The sequence below is a fragment of the Nematostella vectensis genome, chromosome 4, assembly GCF_932526225.1.
Source record: "Nematostella vectensis chromosome 4, jaNemVect1.1, whole genome shotgun sequence".
NCBI classification, from domain to species: domain Eukaryota; kingdom Metazoa; phylum Cnidaria; class Anthozoa; order Actiniaria; family Edwardsiidae; genus Nematostella; species Nematostella vectensis.
Genome location: NC_064037.1, coordinates 10,533,625 through 10,556,857, shown reverse-complemented (window position 1 = coordinate 10,556,857; position 23,233 = coordinate 10,533,625). Strand labels below are relative to the sequence as shown.

Below are 23,233 nucleotides of genomic sequence, written 5' to 3'. Positions count from 1 at the left end.
AAATAAATACAACAACAAACACCTTCCATCAAGTCTCACTGAGGCAGACTCTTCCTTGTCAGCAGCATTTTTTGACAAAATAACTTTTTTCAGTCGTATTTTTCTTATACATGGACGAACATAATGCAGGTAGATGCAGGTTTCTGTTTTTTTACTTAATATTTGGACTACATTCTCCCGGAAATTTTCGAGAATCAACAAAATATTTATTTTTCAAACTGAGCCTGCGATTCTAGCTAAAACCGCTGATTACTTCGTCCTAGGCCCTCACAGCCGTCTCCAAAAATACAACATAACAATTTTATTATAAAAAAATTATAATAAAAAAGAAATGATAACTTCGAAATTTGTTTTAATGTATCAAACATCAATGCTGGAGCGCAATGTTTACTGAAATAAAAACAAGCAAGTAAAAAATATTTCGATTAATTGGTCGCGGGAAGCCACTCCGCCTAGACCGCCAAAAAGCTGGTCATATCTTCTTTAAGATAAGTTATTATACTTTTTTCCATACATGTTTATAACTGTGATTCCCCCATCTGTAAAAAACAACTCAAGCTTCGCACTGTGTGTGTTGATCTAATGCTGATGGGTTACCTGTGTAGATGGGTTCCCTGTGTAAAGTGCAGATGACACAGCATTTTCGTTTCCGGTCCAAGAGTCCAAGATGGCACCGAAAGTTGCTGTCATAGGGGCTGGAGCATCGGGTCTTTGTAGCATCAAAGAAGCACTGGACGCGGGACTAGAGCCAACAGCTTACGAGAAAGCGTCTTGGCTTGGGGGAATATGGAATTTCAGCGAAGATCCCGAGCAAAGCTGCGCAGCGCTTTGCACCATCACAAACACCAGCAAACACGTGATGTGTTTTAGTGATTTCCCCATGTCAAAAACTTGTCCAAACTACCTTCCAATGAAGACATACCAAGCTTACCTAGAATCCTATGCTAAGGAGTTCAACCTAGTGAAAAACATACGCTTTAACGTGTCTGTGATTGAAGTAAAAAAGTGTGCAGATTTTGAGGAGACCGGAAAATGGGAGGTCCATTCTATTGCGGGGAATTCACAGACAATTAAGATGGAAGTGTATGATTTTGTGATGGTAGCAAGTGGAAAGCTGTCTGAACCATTTATCCCAGAAATACCAGGAATGGAAAGTTTTCCTGGAAAATTGATTCATAGCAAGGAGTACAAAACTTTCAGAGGGTTTGAGAATAGGCGGATCTTAGTGGTTGGGCTTGGAAATAGTGCGGGTAGGTTTTAAAAAGACTCGTCACACCAGCATTTTATGGTTGCAAAATAATATTATCCTTTTTCTTTCACCTAAAATAATCAAACACAAGTTTTACCATTAAGAAATCAGATATTTTGCTCTATTGATTTTGTCCTTGTTATGGAAAATCTATAAAAAAAAGGATCATTTCGCTTCTTTTGCTAAAACATAAATAAACCTTTTTCTTATTTTTTACCAATTTTCATTATCTCTTTGCTTTGTGTGCTTCTATCACACAATCACCATTTCTTTTAAACACTTTTCAGGTGACATAGCATGTGAACTGAGTCGCCATGCCTCCCAAGTTTACATCAGCACCCGGAGAGGTACGTGGGTACTGCCACGCCTTGGACCAGGAGGTGCCCCCATTGACCTCTCCATCAGTAGGCTGGTGTATGACCTCCCAAGATCCTTTTTGAGCTGGGTGGTTGCTCAGAGAGTGAAAGGCAGTTACAATTTGGCTAACTTTGGACTTGAGACAGGAGAAGAACCCATGAAGGCTCTTATTATCAATGATGAACTTCCTCACCGCATTGTCACAGGGAGCGTTATTGTGAAGAGTGATATCAAGTCAATCAAAGGCAGCAGCATTCTGTTTAGTGATGATACCACCCTGGATGACATTGACATTGTGATTTTTGCCACTGGTTTCAATGTGAGATATCCATTTTTGTCAAATTCGTGGCTTCAACCAAAGGAAGATTACATCCCGCTGTACAAGTTTGTCTTTCCCTTTGAGCCCTCAAAGCCCACAATAGCAATCATTGGGGCATTCACTAATGAGGGCCCTATCCCACCGTGTTGTGAGATGCAGGCCCGCTGGGTGGTGCAGGTATTCAAGGGGAATGCAAGACTTCCAGACAAGCAGAAGATGATCAAAGAAATTTTGGATGCTCAGGAAGAAATAAAGAAAAGAGTTACATATACTGGAAACAGATACTTTCACAAGGTGAGTGTTATTAAGGAACAACATAGTTACTTTAGATGTAATGATATTAATAATTGATATTAATAATATTGCTTTCTTGTGAAGCATGTGACTCATATGAAGATAATGATGATTATTATGATAACGAAGACAGTGATGATGATGTTAATGATTTAAATGATAATATACTAAAAATGATGATTATTTTGATAACAAAGACAGTGATGATGATGATTATGATGATTTAAATGATAATATAGTAATAATGATGATTATTATGATGACGAAGACAGTAATATTGATGATGATAATATAGCAATAACGATGATTATTATGATGACGAAGAAAGTGGTGATGATGATAAAACAATAAACTATATAATATAAGAATATGCTTATAATGATGATTATTATGACAAAGACAGTGATGATGATGATGATGATGATGATGATTAAAATGATAATAAAGTAATAATGATGATAATTATGATGACAAAGACAGTGATGATGATGATGATGATGATAATATAGCAATAACAATGATTATTATGATGATGAAGACAGTGGTGATGATGACGATGATGATAAAACAATAAACTTTATAATATAATAATATAGTAATAATGATTATTATCATTATGACGAGTGGTGATGATGATGATGATAATAATGATAATATAGTAATAATGATTATTATTTTATTTAACAAGGGTAACACATCACAATAAAACTTGATAAACTTGTGGTCCTCCTCTCTTACACTTAAAAATGCTACAAAAATAGTAGCCAATAATTATATTGTATTTTTTAACTGGAATAATGGCTCTCGTGGCAATGTCCATTCTATTTACAGTATTTATCCTACTTTTGTTTGGCTTGGTAATATATTCATACAATATTAACCATGGTTCTTAAATAAGGGGGTGTTGTTTGTAATCTAGGGCCATGTTGGCTTGAAAGTTATTCATGTGTAGAATCCCATTTTTAGGGGACTCTTTTTACATGAGAACATTATATGAAAGGTCTCATCCCTCATTAAAGGATATGAAAAAACTCTGGAGCCTGTTGTTTGTAATCTAGCGCCATGTTGGCTTGAAAGTTATTCATGTGTAGAATCCCATTTTTAGGGGACTCTTTTTGCATGAGAACATTATATGAAAGGTCTCATCCCTCACTAAAGGATATGAAAAAACTCTGGAGCCTGTTGTCCTGTGGTTATATCTTTGATGTAAAGTGCAAAAACTAATACTACAGACGTATAAATACATTTTTTTGATATCTTGAAACCCTATTTATTTCAGCTTAAAGGTATGGTGCCTTACTTGGATGAAATTGGGTCCCTGATAGGTGCTCGTCCTAGTATGCTGAAACTGGCACTGAAGAGCCCTGCCTTAGCCCTCAAGTGTTATTTTGGTACATGCATACCAGCGCAGTACCGGCTGGTGGGTCCGGGGGCCTGGGGAGGTGCAGAGAAGGTCATTTGGGAGGTAGAGGAGAGTTTTCTCACACCAATGAAAACTAGAGCTGTCTCGCTAGCTGATGATAAAGGAAAGAGCAAGATTTATCTGTTTATGTTTGGAGTTATTATTGTTCTTGTGGCCTGTTGGCTTGCATGCTGTTCAGCATAAAGAACACCAGGACACCTTTTTTTGTAGTTTTTTTTGTGTTTCACACAAACAATTTTTAACAGTCTAACTCCTTCCCAATTTTGACTAAGTCAAAAATACATCATGGACAGGGGGGGCGGGGGCATAAACCATGTTGATGATCTACCCTTTTATGTTTAGTGCAGTGGTGGGGTTCTCTTAGATATATGTCTGCTAATAAGACGAAAATATTAAACAATTCTTCATCTCTGAGTCACGGAGACGTCAATTTGTATATGAAACACGTTGGCTGCTCTGGTCATTTGACATTCTCTTTTATTTATTTTTTGCTACTGACAGCCTATATAGCCTGCTTGTAGTTCAACCAATCTGATTTTGCTTAAAATATGTTAGCATAAAATCTGATGTGAGGTAAAAAAAAGTATTTGTTTTCTTTTACATTCGTTTTCAGGCACCTCTTGTTTTTCGTTTCCGAGTCGCCACTGTTTTTTGGTGACGGAAGTGATTAACAGTTACGGCGGCCGTTAGACCGCTAACCAATGAGAGAGAAACCAGAAATATCTAGGTGTCAAGAAATAAGCAGACAAGAAATAGAAACGCACATATACGCACTAAATCAACATCAGCTCAAAGCTAAGAGACTATTCGAACTTTATTCAATTGTTGGCTTTGTATTTATCGGTAATGAATCCTAGACAGAAGCAGGCTATCTACTTTGCTGCTTTGGTTGTGCTCGATCTAAAGCTGTGACGGATGCAGATTGACGTCCACAAAAAAAAAAAAAAAAAAAAAAAAAAAAACAGACGAAAAGCACATGGTTTATGTTTGTCTGAAAACGCGTGTAAATGGGAGTGTGGGTGGGGTGACAAAGTGAAGACACATTTTTTTTATTTTAACTAAAAAATATTATGAATCTTGTAGGTAGCTTTTAGCGCGTTTTCCAGGAGTGCAAGTAGTACCTAAACTCTATAAGTTTACGCGTTCGTTACCAAGTTTTCTGACGTCGCTAGGCCTCGATAGGCCCTGATTTCGGGCTAACATGAACGAGCTGGAAATCAAGGTATTTTTATTTAAGCCAGTTTGAAAAATATTATGAATTATTGTATAAAAAAGATAAACATAACCTCCCGAATAAATAATACACTGTTTTTATCAAGAAAATCACATTGAGGCACTGAGCTACACCGATTTCATTGTACCACGATTTGCAAAGGTTTACTGATGGGCGATATGTATTTATATCGTGACCTAAAGAAACCCTTCTGTAGATCTACAAATTTAGGGAATTTAAATAATAAAACATGTCTATAAAGAAGTTAACATGTTTCGGCTCTATTGTGAGCGTAGCATAACTTCGCCACTGTCGCTCACATCGTTTGGTCATTTGAAAGTGTTTTAAGTTTTTGCTTTACCAAGTCTTGTTTCAGTTTCAATTAAGATTGCCGTTATTTTCTCTCCGTATGGCGCTTCATAGATTTCTCTAGTCTCTCTAGTTTCGTTTTTATGTCTGTAAGTTCGTCCATTATCTGCTTAAGCGACTTTTCCATGCCACGAGAACTGGACTTTTTCTGTTGCGGCAAATTCATCTCAAGATTCACTATAAGTAAACAGGAAATTAATATTGCTACAAATATGTATCCCGATACATTCATACAAGATGCAGTTAGCCCCACCTTGTATAAACAATGGTTAACCAATGTTAGTGGCGAGTTTGCATGTCTCTTTGCACGATGAAATTCGACAAGTTTAGGTAGAAGACTCAAGAAGACCATTGGATAATCAATCCGATAAGTTTGAAATTTCTGCATAACTGTTCCACACAGACGTTCGCATTTATTACCTAAATACATCACAAACCCCTTCGTAACATACACGTAGTTGATCCCTGAAGTATATCGACTAAGGATTTCGTAGTTGTTTCTATGCGATTTCATTAACGCGGCTACGATTAGTGACGGCAACGATTGTCGTTTGTTGTTTAGCAAGAAAGCCTTTGTCGACAAAAGTAAAGGGGAAGGATAACTGACAGTACAACTCGCCACTACATTTTATCATTTTAAGCTTGTTTTGCTGTGGTTCTGAGATAATTTTTACTCTTTGTACGTTGATAAAAGCATTTTTATTTAGAGATGAGACGGATTTCGCGCCTCCTCTGAGTAAGCACCTCGCCTGGGACACGAAAAATTGAGTTAGCGCCGGGGCGCATATTCGTGCAATACATGACTTGCGCTAAGAGATCACGTGACCTTTTTGGGTGGCAAATTCAAAACAAAATAATAACAGAAATGCTGGGCCGTCACACCAGAAAACAACGAAAAAATAATACTTTAAACAAAATTGAACCCTTTCTGAAAAAAATTGGCTTTTTTCGTAAGCGCTGAATAAGTTGCTTTTTCTTGGTGTTATTTTGCCGCTAAAAGCCTGAGCGCGCGCTTGTTTGTCACCCAAACAGTAATTTGATCTCTTAGCCCAAGTCTTTTTTACGGTACCTTGGCTTTTATCTTTGATTTTGCTGCAGTAAATCCTCATGAAAATATCACAAAGAAAGGCGAGGAAGACAAGCCCTCCGAAGACTGAGGCGAGGATGATCAGTAGCCGTTGTGTGTTGGCGGATTTTCCTGAAAAAGGCTGCTGGGCATCTGCGGCATTGGGATTCTGGCAAAAGAGAAAACATAACGATAATAATAACAATAATAACACAACAACAATCTTTACCATTTATTCGCGTTACGTCTGTCGGACAAACGTTTTTGATTGGTCGAGCAGTATGACGTCATCAACCTGCACAAGATTTTGGACGAGAACTCTTGCAGGCGACATTGTCGAAAACACAGAAAAACATTCCAAAAACCGTGAGAAGTATTCTGACAATCTATGCCAATTAACCAAGCTCGACAAAATGTTTATACAAAGAAAGAAAGGGGGGGGGTGCAAAAGAAAAAAGCCGCATTGTCATCAGTTTACTTCCGGTAGATTACGTAACAATCTCCGATGTTTTTTTAACGGAAAACGCGAAAAATATTTTAAAATAGTGAAAGCAGTGTGTCCATTGAAAGTTTCTTTGAGGATGTGATTGATAATTAAGAGCGGATGGCCTTTTAAATAGCGCGGATTTAAATAGATTCTATCGTCTTTTAACGGTTGAGGTTTCCGTCGGACCTCCGGACGTAAACTGGTGACAATGCGGCTTTAAGCTCTGAATGATCACCACAGTGCTTAGGCATTAGACACGAAGGATAACTTCTAACCTTTGCATAGTCGGTGTACGTCGCTATGATCTCAGCGTCGTATCGTGCGTTCAGCACCAAATCACTCTCCTTCATGCCATCTAACAGTTTCCTGAACATCGTGTAAACCCTGACAAGCTTCTCGTACACAATCGACCCTGTGATCTGGATATCTTCGCTGATCTTATAACGTGCACGACCAGATGACGTCATCAGGTAGTGGGCCATGATCTCCTCTACGAGCATCCCATCAACCTCTGCGCCCTTCTCGACGGCCGCGACCATCTCTTTGAACGAGTCCATTACTGAGTGGGGAAAAAACAGGAAATCAGAAAGAACAGAGATGGAGTTTTAAAGAGTTCGGCCGCCTCTCTGAAACTGTATTTCGGAAACAGGAGGCTTCTGTGGCAAACAAGGACTGCCATAAGATCGTAGACCTGTGGCCGGTGATCGAGCGTTCGATAAAAAGAATACACGACGGTATTCATCGCCGTATTCGTTCGAATCCCTCAATGGCATCGCCCTATTATCGCTGCTTTAGCAGAGAAATCCCGAGAGAAGTTCGAAGTCACGAAAACAAGCATAATTGAACGACCAAACTGGGGGATTGGGAGCAATTCAAGCACCGCGTGAGTAAAACTCAGGTTTAAACGCCACGCCAGCGGCTCTGAATTTACGGCCGAAAAACGGTTATTCCGCGCTCCGTAGGTTGGCGGCCCTCCTCGTTTTCACGGTCCTAGCACACGTCCCCCGACATGGGTTAACCATCGCTAATTACCCACCTACGCGGAGTGTGTTTTGCGTAGACTTATCCATCTACGCGAAGTGGTCCCGACGTAGATTAAATTATTAATCTACGCGAAACGCGTCACCGAAAGTCCCCAGCCTGGAGTGGGGCTGGGAGGCCCGGAGGGGCGATTCGCGCCTCCCACTCGTTTCACTGAAAGCGGGCTGGGAGGCCCGGAGGGGCGATCCGCACCTCCCACTAGTTTCTCTGAAACCCCCCAGTCCCCCCCCAGTCCATTTACTGAGGAGGGAAGAAACAGGACATCAGAGAGAAGAAAGTTACAGTAGAGAGTAGATTATTTGACTATGCAAAAAGGGTAACATTCCAAGGCTACTTTTCTAGAGATATGGAACCATATCGAATCTGGCCTGATTGCAGGTAAAAAAACAAGATCGAGATTGACGTAAGCAAATAACCAGGAGTCAATGGGTTATAGCCTGCAATCAGTCAAACTGCAGACACGCTAGAGGTTTAGAGAGATATACAAACAAGTATGTATGTCGACAAAGTCGTAGAAGAGAATTGGTGAAAAATTAAAAGGATAAGTACTAGGTATATTGGTACTAAAGTATTTCAGAGGCACGCACCAATTGCCGTTGCACCGTTGTCGTCTGCAGCTTGTGCAAGCTCCGTGTTATTCAAAACTGCAAGCTGCAAAATAAGAAACCCGTCAACAAACTCTATCCCTGTTTTTTCCTTAAGCTGTATGTTTTAATAGCTCTTACATGGGCGCAGCCAGGGGGGTGACTCAGTCTTAGTCGTTACCTTTCAGCTGGAAAGGAATGTTCTTGAGAAAGGAAAGATCCTGGCTACGCCCCTGTCTTATATGAATCATGTACCCTTTTCCCTTCTGCTTTCTGGCAAGTGTTGGAGACGATGGAGATTGTGATTACGCTGCTAAAAGTAGCCGTGAAGAACGCAACCACAATTATGCCAATCATGATCCAGATGACGCCAAACAAACGTCCGAAAACCGTCCGAGGTGTCCGGTCACCATATCTACAAACAAGGATAGTCAGATTTCTATCATCATCATCACTTTCCCTTCCACCGCCATTAATATCGTTTTAATAATTACTTCGTCATCATGATTGTTATATGAATAACAACACTTGTATCACTTTCGATTTACAATGACAGGAGCAGGTCTGCCCTCCCTCTCCCCCCCCCCCCCCCCCTGTTTGGGCAGCCAAATGTAGTACAGATCGATATAAACGTTCGGCATTAAGCTTTTATAGTTATCGAGCAAGGCAAGGGGGGGAGGGTGAATAGTGTTTTTGATCGGCTGATTTCGGCAGGTTTGACAGTAAAATGTCGCGGATATACTGAAAATTAGACTAGATTTCAAATCCTGAAAACAAGATGATCGCAACTTGCACCGATTGCTGAGTGAGAAAAAAAATATTTACAGTTTAAATTACTAGCCGCCGTCTAAATTACTAAATTACTAAATTACTAGCCGCCGTCGTTACGAGGAGTTGGGGTCAACCCCCCCCCCCCCCCCCCTTAAAAGCATATCAATCAATTTTTTTTTCCTAAATGGTCTAAAAGAGCCTGTGGCGAGCGCGCGGGAGACCTGTGTTATTCTAAAACGTTAGGGACTAGACTCCATATCCAAGCTGGCTGTCAGCAAAATCGTGGTAAACACGAATTCCTGCAAATTTACGTGGAAATTCTCGACTTACAAGATCTAGAGTGATAAAAATATGGTATGTAATGCCTAATAAGGAAATGGCCGAGCGGGCTAGTAAAACATCAGTTTTTAAAACAAGATTGACTGATATGGATGCCAGATCCACCCTCTTGATGCCATCATCAGCTACCATTTTGTCTCAATATTCACTTACCCGACAGTTGTCATTGAGACGAACGCCCACCAGAATCCCTCGTAGGTACCGCGTAAGAACGAGCGCGGGAACTCGTTAGAGTTGTGCCGAGTCTCCTGCAAGAAAAAAAAAAAAAAAAAACAGGGGGCATCAGAGGAAAAAAAGTCGATGTCTTAACCGACTTAGACGCTACGATTTTTGCCTATAACCATCGCATGCGACACGTATGCTTCAGCATACAACTCAAGTCGCAAAGTCTAAATCAGCTCTACAACTCAGCTTACGACACGAAAAAGTTGTAGGATTTTTGACACATGTGTCAAAACTCTACGACTTTATGCCCATATCTGGTAAAATGACGGAAGCATTGGTTTGCAAATATGGCGGAAATCCATACGAAGATTTCGTCAGCAATCGCGTGGATCTTTGGCCAATCGTCGCTCCTCCAAGATTAAACAAAATGACCCATTCTGTCAGCCATTCCTTCTCTCGGACCCTTCTTCGTCTTTTTCCATTTGTTTACGGCATAAAATTGCAGCAGCAAGTGCTGCAGTTACAACAGTGCGACGGTCCGCCATGTTTTTTGTTGTTGGCCCCAGTCCTCCACGAGTAAAAAGCGCAAAAGTTGTAAGCGATTTATGAGACGTGAGCGAAAAGTCTAAATCAGAGCTACGTCATGTCGCATGCGATGGTTGTAGGCAAAAACCGCAGCGTCTAAATCGGCCTTTAAAATATTGGAGCATGCCAGGTGCGTACACCCCCTGTGCGCACCACCCTTGGCGGCCAAAACGTGGGTCATTTCAAATACTATTCCTTTTCCATATGGTACCTTTGACTGCGCATCCCCCCCCCCCCCCCCCCCAATCGGGCAATCCTGGGTACTACGTGCACGCATGCTCAGTCTGGTTTTCAACTTACGAGAATCCACACGATGACACCTGCTATGGCAGCGAGTATCAGGGTCACTGCCACGATCGGCCATTGTTGCAATAGCCCATCGAGCATCTCCATCTGTAACTGCTGTCGGCAGGATTTTGTGTTGAGGACGAGAGACAGACGCTTCGATGCTAGAGTCACTACAAGCTTGCTGGGTAGAACGTCACTCACGTTGGTGGCATCGAACATTCTGTACGAATAATTACGAATAATTACTTGCTGTAGTGGAATTACTAGTGCGCAGTAGTTAGCAGTATTTTTGAAAATTGATCTTAGGCTGGACTGAGGCCGGTGGTATTACCGATGCGACGACGATTTTGCATTCTGGTGATGATGGTGTTGAAGGCGATTTTGGTGTTGGTGGCGATTAAAATAAAGATGGCAGTGGCTATTTGTGGTGTTGATAGTGGTAGAATACATGTGTTGTTGGTGATGATGATCACAGTTGGTTGGTGGTTAGAGGTTTGTTGGTAGTGACAGAAATTACCTTTTTATATCCTGTGTTATGGGAAATGCAAAGTCAGTGTCATTGTTTATCATAAGATCCAGCATCTCTTCTGCAGTTTCAGCGGTCAGGATCTTAACTCTCATCCCCTCCTTCATGCAATCCTTGTAAAACGGATAGATCATCTGGTTGTAGATCTTATCAAAGAACAGACCAGCTTTATTGTGATTCTCGGGATCAAGCAGAAGTTTCCCATCAAGAAGTTTGTCTTTGAAAACGTACGGTGCGAGGTGATACACTCCAACAGTCAAGTTTTTACCATCGCCACAAACACTTGACGAATCGATGAAGTGGAACAAAGGAACAAGGATTGAGCAAAACAACCATATAGTATTCATGGCGGAATTGTTTTGTTACCTCAACTTCGCTGTAGAGAGAAAATATAACCTCGTTAAATTTTGCACACGTTTTAAAAAACCTTAAGTTAAACAATAATAAAATCATTATAACAAATATAAAAAGAAATAAAGTAATTTAAGGAGGCTCGTTTGAATTCTTTATAGCATTTTTAAATTTTACTAGTTGTAAAATTGACGTCTAAAGTCTCAAATCTCGTCCGATTTTATTTATGTTTTCGGATGATAATATTTAATCATCCGAATTTGATGGGCTACTGTTTTATTTTATTTATCGGTTACCGATTTAAAGCTATTTAACATATGAACAGACCAGTATGAACATTCCAAAATATTTCCAAAAATAACCGATGCGTTTTATTTAAATTTGCCCAGAGCCAAAAAACTTAAGCCAAAAAACTTGCATGAGCCAAACTTGACCCCAAAAACTTGAATGCTCAATGGAACCCCCTAATTATTCATGTTGTGGACTTGGGAGACATTTGCACGTGCAGAGACATTTCACAAGGGAATAACAGGGCGCTCTATATGCAGCAAACTTTTTTCAAGATCGCTAAAAAAAGGGGTCAACATCGGACAAATTGCAACACAAGGTTTTTTAACGGTTTCTTGCACAGAAAGTATCCCTCTATAACATACTAAAAGTCTAAAAAAAATCGGAGCACGCAAACACCCCGAAAAACGGGATCGAATTTTCACATACAAGGCTTGTACGAAAAACCACAGGGTTCTCAAATCATGCAAATAACGAAAAAAATACACACTTTAGAAAAAAGAAATTTATACCACTATAGATTATTTGAGATATATATTTCTACAAAATTAGGGTAAAAGATTAACGTTTTTTGAATGGTTTTTCTCATACAAATAGTGCTTAGTGCCTCTCAATAATAATGTCATTGATTCAGTATAAATCAAGAAAGTATATGGACACAGGGCTTTTTGACGCAGAAAGATGATTACACTAATTTCTAGGCTCCTACCGGAAGTGCTCGTTAAAAAAAGCATTAAATGCTGAAAGCAGTGCTTGTTTTTTGCCAAAAAAGTGCTAAAATAATGCTATTTTTTTTAAAAAATGCTTGTGGATTAAAAAAATGCTCATTTTTTCAGACTTTTTAATCATATAGAACATTACATTTTCAGATTTTCGCTCACATGTTTTAACATCAAAATTTAACGATCAATGTTTTTTTTCCATTTAAGTCCAACACACGCTTGTCATTGGGTCATCATTACCCATTTTAGAAGTTAGTCATCGCTTGTTGTACTGGGTCATCACACTTGCTTGCAGATAGTCAACTAAGGCATGCTCCTGTTGGTCGTTGAATGCGAAATTGAGAACAGAGAATACCCTTTCTGCTGCAGCTGAGGATGGCTGCACCAACAGCACTTTCTTTACTGCAAAAGCCCAGTGAGAGAGCTGTTTCTTGTGGTCGTGCCACCATTTTACCTTTCGCTCTTCTGTGTTGATTACCACATCTGCACTGGCAGCTAAGTAAGCAGGTAGTTCAGCTTTTAGGCCGTTGATAATGCAATCATCATTGAGAAAAGGGAAGATTCGCAAGGCCTCTACTGAGTGCTGAGTTGGCTTCAGCCACTGGACGCTGACCGGACACATATACCTCGCAGCCTTGAACGCTAACACTGTGTTGTATAGTTGGACATTGAACTTTCTCAGAAACCAATCTATGGCTGGTTGAACACATGCCTTTGCCTGCTGTTCGAGCGCTGCTACGTTTTGGGCAGGATTTTCTTCAGCGATTGCTGCTGCGACTGCACGCACGTTTGGAAAGTGAGGGGCTTGGCAGGCTTGGGCAACAGCATGGAGTTTCTCATAACACGAGAACACGAGAGGGCCATCACCTTCCAATAAATAGGTCGCTTTTACAAAGTGCTCCCCAACATCGATGGTGATGGCGAGCTCGAGCTTCAGGTTGATCACTCACTTATATGATCGGAAAGTATTGCCTGGATTTGAGGGAGTAACTGTGGACCAATATTAGCGGCTTTTGCTTCTATCAAGAATCCCTCAATATCTCCAAACTGCAGTAACATTTGTTTGTAGACTTCCTACTTTGACCACCATCTGGTCTCACTGTATGATCTCGGTCTTTGCCCAGTCAGATCTTTCCACAACAGCTTTGCCTTGTAACTATGGCGGAACAGGCGAAGCCACACGCTACCGAACTCTAGGAGAGTTGGAATGACAAGATGATTCCCAACATTGTCAAGCGTGTGTGAGAAACACACAACGTTGAGCAGCTTAGGAAAGATAAATGCAATCCTATACAACGCTGCCTGGTTCACACTTGCCCCATCTCTCATGGCTGCGAGTAACGAATTGGCCTTGACACCATAATCAACTGATAGGCACTGATTAAGAACTTGTGCAAGATCATCCGCATTCACTGACTTGGAACATATATCAATTTTGACGAGACGTTGAATAATCGACCAATTCTCGTCAAGGAAACGCAGGATGACAGCAATTGCTTCTCCTTGTCGTGTACTTCCGTCAAAGATCATCGAAACATCTCTTGTCATGGCAGTCTGGCCAGGCAAAGTCAGTTCATTTTTTATCCTTTCGACTTCCTGCTTGAGAACAATTGAAATGTACTGACCAAGATGAGCACTTGCTGTGAGACGTTGGCCATTCTTTTCTAAGAGGGAGCGTAGCTTATCGATTTTCCCAAGTGGGATGTCAGCCTTCAGAAACTCTTCGACCACTTCGAGTCGGTAGGCCCGTTCAGATATTGGTAGAGTGCTGTCTTTCTGCGTCATGTCCGCCGCTCTAAAAGCCTCCATAATAGTCTGATCCTTCAACTTAGACTTCTTCAGTTTCTCTTTACCATTTCCATGTTTCTTTGAAGCCAAGTGTGTAGTTAGAATACTCTTCTTCGAAGACACTATTTCGCGGCATGCCAGACAAAACAACTTCCCGTCTTTGATTGTTAGTTCCTCTCCTGGATATTGCTGAATCCGATCATGTATGCTTATGTTCTTTACATCACAGTTCCCCCTAGTTTTTTTTTTCACTGATTGATGGCAGAGTACGCTCTCGAGCTATCTCTGCCTTGCTTGGCTGACTTCCAGTATTGCTAGTGAATGACGCCATCTTGGAACGAGTCACGAGGAGGACTGACGAGAAGGACCGGGTTCTAGAAGGCAACCGCTGAGCTATCAAACATATTCCCCAGCCTCCTCGGCTCCTTTGACGAAAATGAATGCAAATTGCGGCTTTGGACGACATATGTGAAGTCAGAGTGTGCTGATTAACGCGAAATTATATAAATAATCAGTCGATAATAAGAAAAAATGCTAGCAGTGCTTTTTGGGAAAAAATGTAAAAAAAAGTGCTCGCGAAGCCAAATAATGCCAAAAAAGTTCTAGCACTTTCAGTAAGAGCCTACTAATTTCGGTTATCGTGTCAATTTGGGTTTCCTGTGGAACAAGCCGCCGCCATCTTGGAAGCGAAATCTCCCGTCCCCTCCCCCGATGCGCAATTAGTAGTCAATGCGTTGCCTTTCCACCTTCGATTTGGACGGCGTCTGTACCAAGATTTGGGCTACCTTTGGCAGCCCGCGATAAAAAAAAGCGGCCATGATTTTTCGCACTTGCCCTGTGTTTACGATTCATAGATCCGACATGTCAATTACGCGCGCAGGAATAGCCAATCAGGAAAGACATGGTGCAATAACAGCCATGTGGTCCCACAATTGTCCCACAAAAAGTCGGCAATCGACGCCGAAAAAGATTGGTTTGAGATATTTTTCTGCGAATCTGGACAAGCAAATAAGCATTTTCCGGTCAGCGTAGAAAGTGCTAGCCCTGTTTTCTTTGCCCGGCCGCTTTTAGTGTAGAGTTGGGACTCAATTGTAGAAAAACACGTAAAATGTACTACGAAGAAACGAAAAACAAAAAGCAAACAAACCACTTACAAGAGCACTGTAATTCCTACCATTAAACTTGTGTTTGATGTTATACCTAGGCTACTTCAATTACATATAGGAATGAGACTTTCGTTTGTATTTTTGCTGTAAATTTTGACGTTTGCCGATAAAACTTGTAGTTAGAAGTCGTCGTAAACAGCGAATTCGGCTTTCCCTTCTGATTTTCTCCGCACTTAAATCACTGCAAGTTGACAATAATATGTTTGAAAACACATAAACACTTAGTACCCACCGTAGAGAGCACCGCTTTATCTTATCATTTCCAATTTTTCGTATTTTAAGCTGGATTTGTGCCGTTCCCATTCAACAATCAAACTCGTAGTTATCTATTTCTATGCTTCATTCTCACAAGATTTTCACCAAGCTTGGACAACAAGACAAATTTACATCATGTTAGGTTACTGTGTTTTATTTTCCAAGTCGCAGGAAAACCCCTATAAACGTCTGTATTTAAAATAACTCCGAGCAGGACTCACTGACCTCATCCGACATGTTGTACAATTTGTGGGACTTTTGTGGGACATTTTGGTTGCACTTCGCTGGCTTCTATTTGCTGCTTTCTGATTGGATATTCGTGCGCGCGTTTTGTTTATAAATGCAATTGAGCGAAATTACTTTATGAAGGGAAGACAAACCAACCAAATTCCTAAGATGACGGGTAAATAATAAGCATTCAGTAGATCTCTGCGTAATTTGATGAGACTTTCGTATAAAGGGAAATGTAAAATCAATCCGAATAATCTCATTTCTCTGCCCCGCTTCTCGGCCCTTCTAATATCAGACATAAAATTGCTTTTTTTATTCGATACTGGGTTTGCAGTATTTTATATTTTGAGTCTATTTTTCCACAGCAATGTCCAGTCCAGAACTACTATGAATGCAAATCATTTCCCAAGAAATAAAACAAAATGTATTGCTACATTATTTTAAACAAGGCAAACACAGGCAAGGCAAACTTCTAGAGGAGGCAGATAAGAAGATTTATCGTACTCGCTTAGATCAACCTGAATATCCTCTGAGCAAAATCCTGCCTAAGAAAAAAGACCAAAAATACAACCTCAGAAAAAGAAATGTGATTTATCCAAGGGTTAACTCAGAGCGATTCAAAAATACTTTTGTCAATAGGCTTGTCTTTAAATATAGTGACATATAATTGATGTAGCGCATTTACTTATAATCGGTTTCTCCTACATTTTGTAAACTTAGACATGTTGATTTATCTAAGGCAATAAAGATTATTATTATTATTATTATTATTATTATTATTATTATTATATTATTATATTATATTATTATTATTATTATTATTATTATTATTATTTATTATTATTATTATTATTATTATTATATTATTATTATTATTATTATTATTATTATTATTATTATTATTATTATTATTATTATTATTTATTATTATTATTATTATATTATTATTATTATTATTATTAAACTACCAAAAAGTAGTCTTTTTAAAATATACTTACTCTCCATAATATTTATGACTGCACATCCCCTCCACAGCTAATCAGATTGTTTGTTATGGTTATCAGAGTTCACCTTTCCTTTTCTAGACATACAATGCCTTCAATCAAATAATTTCTTTTGTTTAATAAAATAAGACTAGAAGCAATTTGTTTTTGTTCTACTTCTCTTATAAAACAAACAGAGAAACCATGAAAGGGTTAGTGATCAGCCAAGACAGTGGCTGCAAAGAAAATGGGGTCTTGCATAAATCTGGCCTATGGAAAATGTGCGAACTGCCCCACACAAATCTAAAAGAATATTGATTTAACCCTTGCAATTGAATGACCAACCAATCTATGAGCTCGAGCACTTCACTTCTTCACGAGAACTTCTAGTATATTATATTATAGTATATTATTATATTATGGTATATAATGTATATAATGATTATATATGATATAACCATTTTCTGTGAAAATAATTTTTTTAATATCGGAAGTCTTTATAATTTCTTTAAAATTAAGACCCGATTGAGAGTGAATTAGTACACGATGACCCTTTGCATTGGCCGTAGGACGAAAACTCTAGATTGTTCATGCGGCAGGAGCACTAAACGTGCTGCAGTCCTGGAGTTCTCTCAAGATCTGTTAAGGGTTCACCCTGTCGTTGACCAACATCTAGGCTCAGACTTCAGACCGCCTTTCTATCGCCTTTCCATTGGTTGAATTGATAGAATACTGGAACTTGGAACTGTGGAACATGGCTGCTGCTGAAGTCAGGGAAATATTTTGTTACTTTCTTAGCTCTCTGTTAACAGCTGCCTGTGCGCGGATGTAGGGTGTGAAGACAAGCTTCTTGGACGGTGGCCCCTTTCCAACCCGTATTCATGGAAGGTGGTATCACAACCAAAAAGCGCATGGATAAAAAGCAAAAAAAATAAAATGAGAAATAGAAATAACATTAAAACATTTCCCTAGCAGCTAATTTATGCCCGAAATTCCCCACCTATTCGTGTAGATTTGGATTTCGGCTCAGGTAGATGTCATGGGCTTCCATGCGGAATTATCGTCACCAACAGGAACGGTGATGCTAATCGTGTGTACGATTTTACCGCAGCTTTCCACATAAGCAATCATGTATTTGATTCGCCATCAGCTTCCGTGTCCATTGTGCCACAACCTCTTTCCCTCGGGTACTTGCTCAACATTTCAAGAAAATTCTGCCACACTCATCATTAAGTCTAAAAATGCTGAAGGAAAGTTTCAGAGCGAAAGTTTCTGAGCTTAAAGGAGAAATGTTGTTCAAGGTCTTCTGGGGGTGAGCTAGAGTTTAGCACTGAAATGACACCTGTAGCATGTACGACGGAAACGACGGAAAAACATGTCGTGACGCTTCAAATAAGCCCATTTCACATCGAATAAGGCGGATAATTTTTCTGAGTACTTAGTAACTTATAGCAAACAAAATGTCAAGTGCGACTTTTTTAAATTGGTGCAACTTTTTGTAAAGTGTCATTGAAATGTGAGCTTTTCGTCCCTGAACTGATACACAGGGCAATGATGATCAAGGAAAAATTTTCTTAAAAAGCCAAAATCTGGTTATGTGCACTTCGGCCTCAAATTATTTGTGTTTTGAAAATCAGTCCATAATACAAGGAACCTATAGCCATTGTAAGAAATTGTGTGTTTCTCTATATATGGAATTGCGCGTTTTCAAGGTTTTCCCGTCATGTCTGTACGACGTCAACTCATTGTCAATAGGCACTGCACTGCTAACAAGATCTCTTCTCCGATCACTTTAGCGGTATCAAGATTAACTGCGCTGTCGGCTTGATCCGTGCAATGTTTTTCAGTGTATGGTCTGTCTAGGTGGTTTGAATGTCTACAACGATTGTGATGGTGACAAAATTTATATATTTTTACCAATGTTTTGACATGATAAGCCCCTTCAGACTGTGTCTAATATCACTGGGGTCCTGCATTTAAAATCACACTTAATAATTATAACTGAAAGCAGGATTGCGGAAAGATAACAATAAACTTAAGATCAACGCCATTAAATTAAACAAACTGATAATGATTTTCATGATTTGGGATTCCTTTGGTTTTTCATACAAGCCTTGTATGGGGAAATTCGATGCGGTTTTTCGGGGTGTTTGCCTGCTCCGATTTTTTTAGACTTTTAGTATGTTATAAAGGAAGACTAAATTAATACAAAAACGTTGAAAGACCTTGTGTTGCAATTAGTCCGATCTTAAACCGTAGATTGATTGGACTATAGAAAAAAAGATAACTTACCTCGTGTTTGAGTAAAAATATGGTTGTTCAAACACAGAAAGAGACAGGTGCTCTAAAGGAGCCGGTTATTCGCTGATTCGATGTTATAATATACATTTACCTTTCGTAAAACCGAATAGCAGATACTTGTTTGTACCTAAATGAGAAGTTTATGGCATGCAGGCTTTTGGACGACGAGCAAAACTGCAAAACCTCAACTTCTTAAAGCTCGTTAATTAGACTAGTGAGTGGAGCATATCCTTGTTCGAATTCTACAACCAAGCGCTGGGTCTCGGAGGCCTAACGACTATTTGATATGTGTGTTTAATGCGCTGTGTTCTCTTAGAAACAGGTGATTAAATAAAACGAATTTAGTATCAACAACCGAATGTGAATTAATTGCCTGCTTCTCAGTTGCTCGAGAACGTACATGATTTGTTAAACAGAATAGATTGTTCATTAAAAATGTTTTTTTAGCATGACTTGTTATTCTAGTCAAATCTAGTCTCTTCCACTCTGGTCAGACCGTATTCTAAAATGTAGGGTTCCAATGAACCCCGTCGCAAATTATATCTGCTCGTGTTTGACATGCATGTACGGGGGATAATTTTTCGTCAATACGGCGAAATCTAAAACAAAAGCACATGATGTTTATTTACATTTTTTTGTGGAACGCAATTCAGAAACCCTAGTAACACTAACCCTTTAAAACGCTCACCCTATTAACACTAACCCTAAATATAGTGTCGATAGGCGGCCCTCCCATGTGATTGGCACTGATGCCCATCAACACTCGTGGATGCCTCGTACTAATGTTTTACAGGACGCTTTTCTCGCTAATGCGCACCATTAGCGTAGCCGGCCCAGCGTACTGCTCCTCTCAAGCACTCAACAGCAAGTGCACTCATTTCCGCGTGTTTACTCTTGTTGGTACCCGGTTATGGATTATACACCAATGATTCTAAAGCAACTATCACTTATGCCAAAAGTGTGCAACATCTTCATAATTGTGAAGTACCTGTCACTGATACGCCAAAACGAATGGAATAACATCTTTCTTAAATGCAATCATGACTTGAATTTGGCTATATAGAATCAATCATCCATCGAAAAAAAAGGTAAAAAAAATGCCGCACTACTCTCATTTCTAAATGGAAAGCTTGTTTAGATTTCAACAACAACCGATCCTCTTAGTGCCTCTGACCTAGAACGGCCATTTCATTTCCAAAAAAAATCGCCCGAAAATCTATTAACGTGCTCTGGAGTGCGCTTCGCCTCTTATCTCGAGGATCTCTCAATTTTTTAAGAAGGATTGGAATATTGTAGCAGGCCACAAAATAAAAGCATACTTCTATTAGAAAGATTCAGCCGATTGATATTGCGTATCACGACGTCGGTGACCTAGTTTCTTGATTATCTCTTCGCGATGCAATAAAAAAATTAAATAGATTTTTATTGCAGTAGTTTCGAAGCTATTGTTATTATAATCATTAATATCTATTATTATATCTATTACTATTTCTATTTCTATTTATTTGCAAAAAACGAAAATGCTGTTTACTGCTGTTTATTCGTAACGAAATAAATAAAGAAATTCCGTCTATAAATGCTACAAAAATAAATAGTGTTATTTTCTACATTCAAACCTATTTTTACATGTTTAAATGACACAACTTTAGAATTTGAACATTGTCTGTTGTGTTAATTATTTGTAAGCTATAAAATAAACATAAAACCACCTTAATTTACTTATTAGTCTGACTTGTAAAAATGGAAATCGAACTCCGATCTTCTCTCCTGTTTTAAAAATGAAAATAGATACCGAAGTGCCAAGGCTTTCGGAGAGACATGAATACAAAATAAATTCGTTTTACACTTGTGTTATTTCAGCAGTCATTTCAGCATGCTCATATTTACCCTTTACGTCAACATTATTAATACAGTATATCCATAGAAAATGTCATACGTGTTCTATTATTTCCTTCAGCTTTACATTATTTATTTGTCAGAGGCACTCAATGCTCTGGATTCCCGGGAAGAGTATATAACCGTTCAAAAAGACATACCTGTATTATATACAGTTGTGCTTGGTCTTGCAGGCTGGTCTTCGATCGTTTGCTTCAGCGTATCTTCACGTGAGGGTGCTGCCGTTTGACGGGGGGATGAACGATTGTCGCACAAATGGCATCGACAGTTTCGTAGCCAGGAGTTTCGGGGAGCTCGGGGAGTCCTAACCGCGAAAACGCAACCTTTAAGTGAACCAGTCTCGTGTTAGTACTAATAAATACAAAAGTTAGCAAGGAAAACCACTACGACCACGCGGTTAACATGATTTCGTATGCCCACAGGGAACGCCAATGAATGGAAGATATTGATATTGTTATCGCTTACTATCGGATGTCACCTTTCTACAAGTTCTTTCACGTTACGCTGACGACCAGAAAGTCATAGTATTCGACGTGAATTGAAGAGGAGCACATGATAAGCTTAGACTCATTTTATCCTCGCTCCACTAGCCATCTTATTGAGAATAGACGTTTTTTTACTGGAGTCTCCAGACGTCGATCCACTGGTCAGTTCTCAAATGTGACAAAAATAAAGATAAATAAATAGTAACGCACCAGTCAATTGACAGCCTGGCCCCCGACCTGAAGATAAATAAATAGTAACGTACCAGTCAATTGACGGCCTGCCCCCCCTGACCCCCGGGACATACCCGGGAGGTAACGCGGTCATGCGGGGGATTTAACACCTATTTAACACCTGTTGTCCACCGGGGGCAGGGGATTTAACAGAAGACCTCAACAGGCCGGGAAAGGGGGCGGGGAATTAACGCTGAACTGGAAGTTGCGTCCCCGTTTTTTTTCCCGGCGTATCAAAATTATAATTTTTCAACAAAGATGCTTGCTTGCAAATCTAAATCTCTGATAGTATTGACTGAAAAAAATATAGTTTACTCTCTATCTATCGATGTCTGTTGATTTTTAAATTTGGGGTAGCCTGTGGTGAAAATACTAGAAAGGGCACGAAAGCGGGTGTAGTATGCATACGCTTTTTCCCGCCGAAGTTTCGTTCACTAACATGGCAGCTCAAAGAAAGGTATGGCTTTCTATGGTGGGACGTTATCGGAAAATACCGGGGCCATGTATTGGGGGTTTTAACAGCGTCATTTCACACCACATGAATGCTACTTTACCCGCTATGTCCCGGGGGCCGGGGTGCCGTGGTTTCAATTGACTTGTGCATAATAACTTTGGGGCATTCATTGAGCGAAAATGATAATAATATGATGATAAAACGCGATTAATGTAATTGTCTTTTCTCGCAATTAGACACATAAGACATCTTTCAAAGCCCTCTTCGCTGATACCTTTTTACGTGCTTTTAAAGTTATGCACATCTGTCTATTTGCCCCGCTTTCATCCACTCAGTAACATCCAAGCCTTGGAGGGGATTAAATATTTCAGCAGCCCCAAACTTTCTCCGGAAACAAAATGTCCAAGAATGAAAAAAATTTAGTTCAGGGTTATTAAGAATTAGTATTTACTAATGTGTTGATGTATGGTTGTTAAATTGCTGATCAAATAATCGCCTTTCCTGCAACCAGTGGTCTTGGGGAGAGAGAATTTTGACAGATAGCTCAATCTAGCCTCCCGTTAAAAAGTGTCTTTCGTGATAAGTGCCTCATAGAGAATGTGGTTAAAAAATGCAGGAAAAAATTGAAAACCGTAAAAGGCGATTCTTTTAGCCCTGGGGAATGAACATTTTTAATGATTTGATGGAATGCGTGAAAGAAAAAAAAAACACCTTTCGGTTTTGGCTACACTGCCACCCCGACTACAAAATATATTTCAGGGAAATCGAAAAATGCTTAATGCGCTCCATCACACGGGATCCACGCGGGACCCCAGCATCTGTTGAATATCGCAAACGAAGAAGTCGTTTATAAGGAGCTCCTTCGTGTTTAGCCGTATGAATATGCGCATGAAGAAGGGCTCAATAAAATCCGAAACGTTGGCAAAATCTCGCTTCTGTTTTTGTCCTTTATTTTATTAATTGTCATTTTCTCCACGGGCAATTGCATCCACTTTGGATCCAGAAA

General features: G+C 39.6%; 2 protein-coding genes and 1 long non-coding RNA gene across 4 annotated transcripts; 2 read left to right on the top strand and 1 right to left on the bottom strand.

The window, feature by feature from the left end:
* Positions 1 to 621: 621 nt before the first annotated feature.
* On the top strand, positions 622 to 5,119 carry LOC5513701 (flavin-containing monooxygenase 2). The gene is made up of 3 exons (XM_001633882.3): positions 622 to 1,250; positions 1,537 to 2,219; positions 3,499 to 5,119. Exons 1-3 carry the CDS (start codon positions 668 to 670, stop codon positions 3,823 to 3,825), a joined length of 1,593 nt encoding a protein of 530 aa, XP_001633932.2. The 5' UTR covers positions 622 to 667; the 3' UTR covers positions 3,826 to 5,119.
* On the bottom strand, positions 4,854 to 21,310 carry LOC5513742. 2 transcript variants are annotated; one of them, XM_001633927.3, is made up of 9 exons: positions 21,198 to 21,310; positions 11,068 to 11,452; positions 10,563 to 10,770; positions 9,666 to 9,760; positions 8,658 to 8,817; positions 8,406 to 8,469; positions 7,053 to 7,336; positions 6,294 to 6,459; positions 4,854 to 5,401 (listed from the first exon to the last, which is right to left on the bottom strand). In XM_001633927.3, the coding sequence occupies exons 2-9, from the start codon at positions 11,421 to 11,423 to the stop codon at positions 5,250 to 5,252; spliced, it is 1,485 nt and encodes a 494-aa protein (XP_001633977.2). In that variant the 5' UTR covers positions 11,424 to 11,452; positions 21,198 to 21,310; the 3' UTR covers positions 4,854 to 5,249. The 2 variants fall into 2 exon arrangements, with proteins under 2 accessions (XP_001633977.2, XP_048582531.1); XM_048726574.1 differs by lacking the exon at positions 21,198 to 21,310 and adding an exon at positions 15,624 to 15,898.
* On the top strand, positions 19,892 to 22,434 carry LOC116618994. The gene is made up of 2 exons (XR_004296452.2): positions 19,892 to 20,249; positions 21,231 to 22,434. It is a non-coding gene; the product is annotated as an uncharacterized LOC116618994 (long non-coding RNA).
* Positions 22,435 to 23,233: the final 799 nt, after the last annotated feature.

Coding starts and splice junctions, on each gene's coding strand:
- LOC5513701 (XM_001633882.3), top strand. CDS start 668: ATGGCACCGAAAGTTGCTGTCATAGGGGCTGGAGCATCGGGTCTTTGT. Junction 1,251..1,536: donor TGGGCTTGGAAATAGTGCGG/GTAGGTTTTAAA, acceptor AACACTTTTCAG/GTGACATAGCATGTGAACTG. Junction 2,220..3,498: donor GAAACAGATACTTTCACAAG/GTGAGTGTTATT, acceptor TATTTATTTCAG/CTTAAAGGTATGGTGCCTTA.
- LOC5513742 (XM_001633927.3), bottom strand. CDS start 11,423: ATGAATACTATATGGTTGTTTTGCTCAATCCTTGTTCCTTTGTTCCAC. Junction 8,470..8,657: donor AGAAAGCAGAAGGGAAAAGG/GTACATGATTCA, acceptor CTTATTTTGCAG/CTTGCAGTTTTGAATAACAC. Junction 5,402..6,293: donor AATCAAAGATAAAAGCCAAG/GTACCGTAAAAA, acceptor GTTTACTTATAG/TGAATCTTGAGATGAATTTG.